The sequence below is a fragment of the Ictalurus furcatus genome, chromosome 15 (genome assembly GCF_023375685.1).
Source record: "Ictalurus furcatus strain D&B chromosome 15, Billie_1.0, whole genome shotgun sequence".
Lineage (NCBI taxonomy): Eukaryota > Metazoa > Chordata > Actinopteri > Siluriformes > Ictaluridae > Ictalurus > Ictalurus furcatus.
In genome coordinates, this window is record NC_071269.1 from 17,106,082 (window position 1) to 17,118,714 (window position 12,633).

Below are 12,633 nucleotides of genomic sequence, written 5' to 3' on the forward strand. Positions count from 1 at the left end.
GATAATGTTCACAGAATTAGCCTGCATCTGTATTAGCTGAACATCATCACACAATTTAGTGATTCGGGATTGAAAGCTAAGAAGAGTAGGACAACTGGAGTAAAAAAAAAAGAGAGAAACCATTATAGAAAATCTAATTGTTTCCACTACAGATACCATTACAAACCATCAGCCATTATCAAATGGTTTCCATTACGTAGTAGAAAGTATTAAGGTCGTAGGTCCTTAATGGTATCCACTAGACATAACATGCCACCAATAGAAATTAACAAATTACCAGTAGAGACCCACAGGGACCATTACAGTTTCCATTAAAACCAATACAAATCCCATTATAACCATTAAACCCATTATAAACACTACAAGGGTTTATAATGTTTGTTTGTTTGTTTGTTTGTTTATTCATCAGGGAAATCACTGTCTGTCTTTAAAAAATATATAGACTACATTTATAGTTATGGTTACATTTTCTTCCCATTTAAATAACTCTAAAATAAATCAGTCATGAAAAGTAATACATTTATCTCCTTCAGTTACTGTGTACATTCACTTCGACGCTGTAAAAGCGCTGTTGATTTAGCCTCATGGTTTATGGCGCCATCTACTGTCCACTTGGTATTACTACAAATGGAATAACTTTTTTTATTATTATATAATTATTATTTAAATAATCAATAATAAATATATTAACATATACAGTATAATCATTTGCTGTTAATTGTTTCGCTTGTTCCTTTTATATATAAAGGAATATGTAAATCGGCTACTCTTAATATTATATGAGACTACGAAAATAGAAATAATCAAACCATAGGAAAGAAAGAAAGAAAGAAAGATTATTTCAGCAGACTGATCAAATATGAGATTTAAATATATAAATAAATAAATAAAAACAGAACCCTGTACTACATTAGTTTTAGTTTGGTTATTAAGCGTTGATATCTTATACTGGGAGGAGTTAAAGTGACATGGAGAAGCTTTCGCTCTCACACACAAACACGCACACACAATTTCGTGGTTTTCCAAGTGACGAAACTTTCCTGACCTGATTTATTAGAGTGTGTGTAAGAATAAAACGAAGGCCATTTTGTAGTTCACCAGGAATGAAAAGTCTCCTGTACGTTAAAACACTGCAACGCGTCGCCGAAACCAAGTGACCTGGAGACGCCTGACTTTCCTCACACATTAAATCAGTTCCTAATCCGGTCCGAGGAGTTGTTTGAGGAAGTCATGGCGGTGTTGGAGCAGACGGACGTGGCTGTGTATGAGCAGGTTGTGGTGTTGTTGTCGTGTGTTCTCTCGGCGTTGGGCTCTGTGCTGGTTGTGAGCACGTACGCGAAGTGGCCCGACCTGAGAACCACACCGAGGCAGCTTTTAGTCTTCCTCTCTGTAGCCGATTTCCTCTCCGCCGTCTCCTACTCTTATGGAGTTTATAAGGTTTTTAACGCGAACACTTGGGACTGCGTCACTCAAGGAGCTATATCCACTTTCTCCAACACGAGCTCCTTCTTCTGGACCGTGGCTATTGCTGTGTACCTGTACATCTTCATCGTGCAGTCCAGTCAGAGACAAGCCGACAGTTTGGTCTTGTATTTTCATCTCATCAGGTAGCATGGCTGCTTGTTTTCCAGGCTACATGAGCTTTATTATTCAAACGACAACTTCCCACTTTGGTGACCTGTGTTTACAGTCTGTTCCTCTGTTTCTGGTTAGCAGAAATGTATTTGATCATCAGTGTGCATCACTGTAGCACAACCTGACACATATAGTGCACTCCGTATACTTTCAGGCAAGAGAAGAAAAAAATGTTAGGCCTACTAATCTGTTCCTTTCCTTGTCTCTGAGGTTAGTCCCTTATCTTCTGCAGCTTTTAATATTTATCTTTCACATGTAGGTATGGATATATGTAATCATTAGACTGTAATTAGCTTTTAAAGTAAAGTTTTAAAGGTACATGTGCACCTTTCTAGGTAGATTAGATTAGGACCCTTTTTCTGAGCGCACTACTGTATAAGGTGTGCCTAACAAACTGTCCACTGAATCTACAGGCTGTCCCAAAAGTCTCCATACGCAGGGGACTATGTACGCCAGTTCATGGTTGTCCACTTCTCGGTTGGTCCTCAACACTTCCAGTCTTTTTGAATTTGTTTATAAGTTTGGCAACAGTGTGTGTGTGTGTGTGAGATGTGTGTCCTGTTGAAGTCCATCACAACCTTGGAACAGCTTCCAGATCCAGCCATGAGAATGATTTCAGTATGCTCTTCTTTTACATTTACGGAATTATCCAGAGCGACTTGCACTTATTACATTCATTTATACATCTGAGCAATTGAGGGTTAAGGGCCTTGCCCAAGGGCCCAGCAGAGGTAGCTTGGCAGTGCTGGGGCTTGAACTCCGGACCTTTTGATCAGTAACCCAGAGCCTTTAACCACCGAGAGCCACCACTGCCCCTTTGACTTTTGTCAAAGACATTCTTAAAGGTTATTTGAGGGAATGTATGTGTATGTGTGTATGTGTATATATATATATATGCATGTATATATGTGTGTGTGTGTGTGTATATATATGTATATGTATATATATATGTGTGTGTGTGTGTGTGTGTGTGTATATATATATATATATATATATATATATATATATATATATATATATATATATATATATATATATATATATATATAAAGAATGAAAAATTTTGCAGGGCATTTTTGCTTAAAAAAAAATTGTTACCACCCCCCTTATGTATGGAGACTTTTGGGACACCCTGTGTATTATACATAAGTTATTTCTCTTTCATTTCTGTCAGTCTTCCCCTACATCTTTTAAAATAGACCCAAGACGTAAACTGTACACTGCATAAGAGTGATAGTTTCATTGAGCTTCAGAGTTTCACATCCTCATTTTGTTATATATGGCACATGCTGACACATCTTCACCATGTTCTAAATATTTGTTTCAAAGATTCAATAGATTCATCGACATTGTTATTGATTTGATCTGCAGGTTCATCAACCAAATTCTTAGTCATTCAAAATGCGCTGAATCCAATTCAATCCAAACCTTGAATCTGGTAATCTATATATTTAATTACATTTTGATTGATCTTAAATTGTGTACTGTGTCTTTGTGCCAATCTGTAAGTGGATTTTTAATGATGACTGTGTTATTTAAAAACATGGCTGCTAGCAGCCAATCAGCAGACCATTTACAAGGTTAGCATTGAGCATTGAGTAGTATGATAAACTGTGATCCCGTAAGTGTTTATGATTTAAACTATTTACATTGACAAGAACCGGCCACTTGGGGTGCTATTTGTGAAGGGTGCTTGGACCCCACAGATCACCACTTGTGGCTGTATTTTATTCAGGTAAATCTTTCTTCGTTTAAATCTCAGGAAACCCCACATGAGGCAAGTCCTTATTATTGGTGGAGATAAGTTAAAAAACCATCAAGACAGTACTCTGTACATAACAGGTTCACAATAAATTATTTAACATGTTTCAACGCAACGAGAGTATCCAACTGTATGAAGCGCTGTAGCCGAAGGTCAGTAAATGCCACCACCAATTTGTCCAACACTGTATAACCGACTGCTGTGTTTTCATCTAATACTGTTTGTTATAGTTGGGGTGTTCCCCTGGCCATCACAGTAGCAGCTGTGTCCATGCAGAAGATCGGCTATGATGCGTCCGAGGTTTCCGTCGGATGGTGCTGGATCAGCATTGAGGAAGACGATCACGTGCTGTGGATGCTACTGACTGGCAAGATATGGGAACTGCTTGCTTATGTGATACTGCCTTTGCTTTACATCCTCATTAAGAGGCACATCCACAAAGCGGTAAGCCACTGGTGTCTATGCTTGTGCTTTCATTATAGATATGTCACATTGTGAAACTGTCTGTGCTTGTGCTTTCAGTATAGATACTGCACCATGTGGAACTAGTGAGGCTTTCTACTTATGTACTATACATTCGTCTTTGGTTTGCCATATTCTTGTTCTTATGTGCTTAAGAGTTGGAAAATTGAGCACAATACATTAAGGTTTTTTTTTTTATCAGCTCTTAATTTTCTGCTTGTATTTTGCTTTATGGGATGAATGGAGTTTAGTAGAGAGTAGTATCTGGACACAAGCTTCATAATTCACCCCATTTTCTGTATTATGACGCCACATAAACCAGTTACCCAGTGCTAAATCCAGCTTTACTCTCATCATATAGCTGACTGAAATTGGTATTCATTTTCATTTTATTGTTTCAGTAACTGGGTGTGTTCTTTTATGACAGCCAATCATAAATCCATGACATTGGCTTCAAGATCCAGGAAAATAAACCTTCACAGTTCCAGTTGCTGATTCTTATTTGTAGTAAACATCTTGCATTTTTCTTTTCAGCATGCAGCCCTCTCAGAGTACCGACCCATCTTGGCCTGTAACCGACTTTCCCACTCAATTCCTGCAATGGCAGACAGAAAGCTCACCCTCATCCCCATCATCTTCATCGCACTGCGCATATGGAGCACTGTTCGCTTCGTGCTACTGCTCGCTCGCTCTCCTGCCGGACAGAACCCTGTGCTGGTCACCTTACACGTAAGCAAGACCCACACAGCTCCACCAAATAAAATACAAATAAAAATTGTGTAAAGATTCAGGATTTATTCATATTCGAATAGTTTTTTTTTCCAGTGTGAGTTACTAGTGAGGTAGAACGCAATGCAAGTGTATAAAGTTGAGCACAAAAAATAAAATATACAAACAATTCACCATAAAAAAAGTGATCTACAAAGATTACTTTGCTTGTACCCTGCAACAGGACAACAACCCGAAACATGATACAAAATCATGACATTTTAGAAAAACTAGCTTTGTTTATGTATTGTAAAGAAGTGTTATGTTCTGAGGTATAGTGAACTTTATCGTGGAGAAGATTGTAAATGTAGCTTAGTCTCACAGAACTGAACCTACTTGTGTTTAAGCATGAGTTCCTCCTCATGTTCTATACAGTGGCGCTTGAAAGTTTCTGAACCCTTCTGCATAAATACGACATTAAACATCATCAAGTCATAAAAGTAGACAATCTTTCTCTCATTAAACAAATGAGACAAAGATATTACACTTGGTAACTTATTATTATTTGGTAAATAAATGGTGCGCTTATATAGCCCTTTTATCCAAAGCGCTTTACATTGTATCTCATTCACCCATTCTCACACACACACACACACACACACACCTCACCCACCAATGGTAGCAGAGCTGCCATGCAAGGTGCTAACTTGCCATCGGGAGCAACTTGGGGTTCAGTGTCTTGCCCAAGGGCACTTCGGCATGTGGAGTCACGTGGGCTGGGAATCGAACCGCCAACCCTACGATTAGTGGACAACCCGCTCTACCAACTGAGCCACAGCCGCTAATAATATTTAACTTATTATTAACTTATTCCAATATTACATATCTGTGAGTGGAAAAAGTATGTGAACCTCTAGGATTCACAGTTAAAATGAAGGTGAAATTCAAATGTGCTCTGCTTTGTTTGTTTGGTTTTTTTTTTGCTTTTTTGTGCAGGGAATCGGGAACACGTTTCAAGGAGCCGCAAACTGCATCATGTTCGTTCTGTGCACTCGGCCAGTGCGCGCAAGACTAGTGGCTTGGCTGTGCTGCCGAAGCCATGACGCACTGAGCAACTCAGACATGCAATCCCAATTCACAGCTCACACACGCTCACTTTCTCACACAGACGGGCGCAGTGTGTCCCACACGGAAGTGGACGTAAGCGAGGATGAGGAGTAGTAAGTGTTAAAGTGAAAACCCTGTGGCTTGTTGACCTTCAGCACCTTAGCTGGAGCACCTTAGCTGGAGCACCACGCTCAATCGAGCAGGTCTGCAGCTTCTAGAAAGGTGTCCTTTTGCAGAAAAGTCAATAAACTAAAGTGAAGTCCGCCATGCTTTCTACACGGAGGAGCGTGTGTGTGTGTGTGTGTGTGTGTGTGGAGTGCCTGCGAGGATTAAAGAAGACTACAGTCACATGCTGCAGTCCATAGAGTCCAAGTGCGCTTTATATTCACGATGTAGCAGTGCCGTTTTGTATGCTGGCACTTTTTTTTTCCCACTTAATCTTCAGCTCAGGGATGTGAGGGTTTAGAGGTCATTTATAATTTAGTGACCAAAACACTGAACATACTGTGAACACACTATTCAAATACCTCAGTCAATTTACCTGACTAAACACATCTCCCAGAACAGAGTGCCTTGAAATGGACTAACATTGTCTTTGAAACAAAGTTGGATATGTAGCTTGTCTTTTTTTATTTAACTGTAACCAGACTGTTTTCTATTAAACGTAATGGTGAAATCTACAGGATATCTGGAAAAACATTACTGCTTCAGATCATTCATCTTTATAGTGAAATGTGTTATTTGAATAAGATTCAGTCAAAAAGGGGAATTTGTGGCTTTTGCATAGTACACTTTATTGATTTGCAAATATTGTTTTTTATGAATTTGTTATGGTTTGTTCTTGTTTTTAGTTTTGTTTAGTAAAATTACACTGACCAAGAGTCATTTGAACATATTCCAGTGTCACTGTGTTTCATTATGTTATCCGTGTTTGTGATGGTTAGCACACTGAAACATCATCCGCCTCTTTGATAATTCTTCATTAAGTCAGTCATAGTCTCCACATTTCATGTCCAGCCAAGCCAGTACTAGTCTGTCCATCCATCCATCTTCTATACCGCTTATCCTTTTCAGGGTCACGGGGAACCTGGAGCCTATCTCAGGGAGCATGGGGCACAAGGCGGGGTACACCCTGGACAGGGTGTCAATCCATCGCAGGGCACACAATCACACACACACACACCCATTCATACTCTAGGGACACTTTAGACATGCTAATCAACCTACCATGCATGTCTTTGGACTGGGGGAGGAAACCGGAGTACCCTGAGGAAACCCCCGCAGCACAGGGAGAACATGCAAACTCCGAACACACAGGGCCACGGTGGGAATAATACCCACAACCCTGGAGGTGTGAGGCGAACGTGCTAACCACTAAGCCACCGTGCACACCAGTACTAGTGTAGCTGGTAAAACTCACTAAAAAACACTTTTAACTCCAAGCTAATGTTTACCATTCTTGGAGCTAGAGTCAGAGCTAGAGAGCAGACAAGAGGAAGTGTCTGTTCGAAAAAAATTTCATTAAGCATGTGACACAGTGCCATGCCGAATCTACTCCGGAGGCAACAGCTATTGACAAGCAAGTCTTGTGATTGCTCAAAACTAACAACAACATATTACGTTATGCTACAGTGCTACAGTTTACTTAAACTGAGATAAGCTAACTATGGTTTTATGATTAATTTATTTAGCGGTCTAGTCAAGAGCTTATCTACATACTGCTATCAGTAGTGTAAAAATCCTGTTCAGGAGGGCCAGAGTCCAGCATAGTTTGGTCATTTCACTGCGTGAAGACTGTGTGATCGGGCAGTGATGTTGGATGAAAAGAGCTGGCTCACAATTAACATTTCAGTGTTCCGTGAGGGTGACGTCAAGGCTCTGCGCAGGCCACTGGAGTTCCTCAATTACATTTACAGCATTTGGCAGACACCTTTATTCAGAGTGACTTAGATTTATCAATTTATACAACTGCAGTTGATGGTTAAGGGCCTTGCTCAAGGGCACAGCAGTAGCAGGTTGGCGGTGCCACGATTTGAACACGTGATCTTGCAATCAGTAGTCCAGTGCCTTCAATGATCAGTAAACCACTGCCCACACCAAACTTGTCAAACCATGGCTTTATGGACCTCCTGTTGAGGACAGGGGCATAGTCATGCTGGAACAGGAAAGGGCCTTCCCCAAACTGTGGCCACAAAGTTGGAAGCATACAATTGTCTAAAACGTTATTGTATGCTGTAGCATTAACATTGCCCTTCACTTGAACTAAGGGGCCTTGTCCAAACCCTGAAAAACAGCCCCAGACCATTATCAAATTTACTCTTGGCACTGTGCATTCTAGTAGGTAGCGTTTTGGCATCCCCCAAGATCAGATTCGTTCAGCCAGACAATAAAGTGTGATTCGTCACTCCAGAGAACTAGTCTGCACTGCTCCAGAGTTCAGTGGCAGCGTGCGTTACAACACTTCAGCCACATTTGGCATTGCACATAAGGATCTAAGGCTTGTGTACAGTTGCTCGGCCATGGAAACCTTAAATGAAAAATTTCATAAAGCTCCAGATGCACAAATCTTGTGCTGTTGTTGCTTCCAGAGTCAGTTTGGAACTCTGTAGTGAGGGATGCAGCAGAGATTAGGTGATTTTTGTAGTGCTACACACTTCAGGACCTGGTGGCTCCTTTCTGTGAGTTTGTGTAGTGTACCACTTCATGGCTGTGCTCTTTACAGTTATCACAGCTGACTGGGGCATATCGTGCAGCGCAGAAATATTACAAACTGTGCATTTCAAAGGTCAGGCTGATGTGTGTGTGTGTGTGTGTATGTGTGTGTATATATATATATATATATATATATATATATATATATATATATATATATATATATATATATATATATACACATACACATATATACACACACATACAGGTGCATCTCAAAAAATTTGAATATCGTGGAAAAGTTCTTTTTTTTTCTGTAATTTAATTCAAAAAGTGGAGCTTTCATATATTCTAGATTCCTTGCACATAAAGTGAAATATTTCAAGCTTTTTTGTTTTAATCTTGATGATTCCAGCTTACAGCTCATGGAAATCAAAAATCCAGTATCTCAAAATATTAGAATAAAGTTTATATATTTATAATACAGAAATGTCAACCTTCTGAAAAGTTTGTTAATTTATGCATATGTGTCTTAGCTGCGCTAAAAAAAAAGAACTGGACCGTTGCTCAGTGGTCCAAAGTCCTCTTTTCACATGAAAATAAATTTAGCATTTTATTTGGAGCATGTTGGAGCAGATAAATCGTCAAACTGTACTCCTCTAGGACTGGAGTTGTGCACATATGGATTATGTCTATAAGCAAACATTAAATATTACTGTGTTAAAGAAATATAAAATATTCAGTATCATGCAGCATGGTGCAGAGGATACTTTTGCTGCCTATTAGCTCTAGGGTCCCAGGTTTGATCCTGGGTTCAGGTTACTGATTGTGTGGAGTTTTGCATATTCTCCTATACATGCCTGCAGGTGGATTAGCAACTCTTCATTTCCCTCTGAACCAGCGTGTGAGTGTATGCATGGTGCCCTGCGTTGGACTGGCGTCCGATCTAGGGTGTATTCCTGCCTTGTGCCAAGTGTTCCCAGGATAAATTCCAGATCCACCAATCTCCAGATTCTGCAGATCTAGAACCTAATTCACCAAGATGAATTGATGTATAAGTGTAATATATTAATTCCCTTATTAAGGCTCATTTTCATGTTCTGTGTGTGCACTATATATTACAACCTTATCACATTTCCCCCAGCCACCTCCAGTTTGTTTGCTACAATGCTGCCCAGTTAATACTGAGCTGTTGACCTTGACCTAGCCTGTATCACTACACCTCAGGGTTGTGCTCTCAATACAATTTATTGAATACTGTAAACTTGCACTATCCTTTTTTTTCTCTCTCAGTGTCCGGTTCCTGGACGGTGCACATTCCCTCATACTAATGCTTTATGACACTGCAGAGGAACATCCCACACATAAAAAAACGCCTTTAAAGACCATGCTGTGTGGTCACACTACTCTTTTCAAACCTCAGCTCAGCGTTTGTCCCGTGCACTGCAGAAATAAAAGAGCCAAGTCCCTCCTGTTTAAGCTGACGAGGTACGCTACAATCAATAAGATTAATGAGTTGTTCAGGGAGGAATAGGAATGAGGCAGTCTGCAGTGCTGCACTGCAGGAGGGAGTCAATCCCAGTCGCACAGAGACCCCTACTGTCGACTGAGCAATTCTTCAGACATCCTCAGATATGGTCTGGGTGTTATAGTGGTATCTGGGTAGTGGTAGCTTAGTGGTTAAGACGTTGGACTTTTCCCCAGAAGATCATGAGTTGAAATCCCAGTACTGCCAAGCTGCCACTGCTGGGCCCTTGAGCAAGGCCCTTAACCCTCAAATGTATAAATGAGATGAATGTAAGTTGCTCTGGATAAGGCCGTCTGCCAAATGCCATAAATGTATAGAGATGGAAAATTATTTGATCATTCATTAACAATCATGGAGAGAAACTGTGACTGTTCATTGTTAATATTCTTGCAAGTTCGACGTATTGTAGTATTGTGACCTTGAGATGACGGATAATAGATGAAAATGATTTGATCCTTGTTTTCAGTTATTTGTACACTATTTTCAAGGGTAAAAACTGTTTTTCTTTACTAGTCCATCTGCCATTAAGGTTAAACTCTCTAACATCAGAACAACTTGAATAAGCTTGTGCTGATGCAATATTTTTTTTCTTCTAATTTATGAATTGTGTAATCTCCAGAAAATTGCATATGATAATTGAGTCTCTCCAAATATTTTCATCTTTGATATACTGTAGATTGTAATAATTTGGAAACGTAAAAAAAAAAAAAAAAAAAAAAAAACTGTACTGATGTAATGTAAATGCAGAGGTACACTGATTAATTGTGAATCTAAGCCCTATGAACTTTTAACAGAGGCACATTCTACAATAATAATTGTTGAGATGCTGTACAAGGAATGTTTTATCATTCCTTTATACTGGCATGAGCACAGTGTTTTGGCAGCTTTCTACACCCAGCGAATTATGTCATTCAATACACACTCTTCTAGAGTTCTTGTACTTTCCCTCTTGGTGTTTTGGCTGTCTGCCCACTTAATTCATTAAGTCTGCGACAGGGGAGCTAGGTGCAAAGCACAGAGGTAAAATACATTACCACAACTTCTTTATTCAGATAGTAGATTGTTGATTATGCAATGACAGCTGCTTGAGCTGATGCCATAGAGCACCACTGCTTGAAGGTTAAAAAGAACATTTCCAGACCAGTGAGAATTACTGATTAATTAAAATGTGTTTATAAAGGGGGTTAGAAAAGACTTTTCTGGACAAGTCCCATCCAGAATTGGTAAAACTGACAGGAAAGGCTCTGATGCTATGCCTTAAACAGATGCTACTTTATTTCTCAAACATTACCGCTACAGACACATTATGCATTATAGGGGTGCAGTGATTGGACAATTTGGATTGATGTGTCAGTTTAAAAGGCAAATGGCTGAAATGAATTGAGACATCAATCATAAATTTATTATTATTATTATTATTATTATTATTATTATTATTATGCAGGTTTGTACATCAAATCATATAGTATTGTACTAGATTGTAACAGATTCTGTGACATCATCAAATATTGCATTATTGATCGAAGAATCAAAATCATATCGTATCGTGAAAAGTTGAGGTATACACACCTAGTAGACACTGGGTGTAAGAGTGTGCATCGCCCTTGGTTTCTGGATAAAACAAATATATGCATATAACTTTATTTTACAGTTGATTTACAAAAGAAATTCCATGTTAATTTAATTGTCACCAAAAAGTGTGTGGTCTCACTAGTTTCCCCATTGATAACCACTTAAAATATCCAGCCGAAATATTATAGCAACCGAGTCTTCAGTGGTAATATTTACCAGGAAGCTCAAATTTTGCATCCCCATTGATATGCTTTAGGGTTTTTTTTTTTATGTTCCTCAGTGGGAAAATTAAATATCACAAGACCTTCAGAGTGGAAACGGGTGTAAAAGTATATATTAGTGAAAACCATAACTCATAAAATGAATTTATGTGGCTATATTACTTTTATAACATAAAAGGAATATAGCCACAAAGACACTACCAATGAGTGAAGAAGAAAAAAAATTCAAATTCTCAGCTTGGGTGTGGAGATGCACATGTTCTCCCTGTGTTTGTGTAGGTTTCCTAAAGGTTCACTGGTTTCCTCCCACCTCCCAAAAACATACCAGTGTGTGCGCGCATCATTCCTTGTGATGGATTTGCATCAGTGTTCCTAAGATGGGCTCCAGATCCACTGCAACCCTGACAAAATGGTTACTGAAGATGACTGAATGAACCATTAATATCATCCATCCATTTTCCATACCGCCTATCCTACACAGCCTATCCCAGGTGGGAGGGCAAGGGAGAGGATAGCCTAGATGGGGTGCCAACCCATCGCAGGGCACAATCGCTCACACATTCACACAATACGGACAATCTGGAAATGCCAATCAGCCTACAACACATCTTTGGACTGGGCGAGGAAACCAGGAGGAAACCCCAAAGCACGGGGCGAAGATGCAATCTCCATGCACACAGGGTGGAGGCAGGATTCAACCCCGGAGGTGCGAGGCAAATGAGCAAATGAGCTAACCATTAAGCCACTGTTCCCCTGAACAATTAATATCTTAAGATATCTTTTTTTCAGACCATTTTGATCACTTGATAATGAAAGAACTTCTGTTCACATTAAACATTTTTGTTTCATCTTGATGAAGTACACAGGTGCAAACATTTGTACTCAACTGTATGCTGAAACAGTGGTCATGCTACTAGTTTACACATTTCTGATTGGAGAATCTGTCTACAATCCTACCAAAAGTGGATAATATTAGATAATGCTGG

General features: G+C 39.5%; 1 protein-coding gene across 1 annotated transcript; it reads left to right on the forward strand.

Moving 5' to 3' along the window:
* Window positions 1-829: 829 nt before the first annotated feature.
* gpr157 (G protein-coupled receptor 157) lies at window positions 830-8,416 on the forward strand. The gene is made up of 4 exons (XM_053644200.1): window positions 830-1,607; window positions 3,628-3,841; window positions 4,394-4,588; window positions 5,564-8,416. Exons 1-4 carry the CDS (start codon window positions 1,231-1,233, stop codon window positions 5,786-5,788), a joined length of 1,011 nt encoding a protein of 336 aa, XP_053500175.1. The 5' UTR covers window positions 830-1,230; the 3' UTR covers window positions 5,789-8,416.
* The last annotated feature ends 4,217 nt before the right edge of the window (window positions 8,417-12,633 follow it).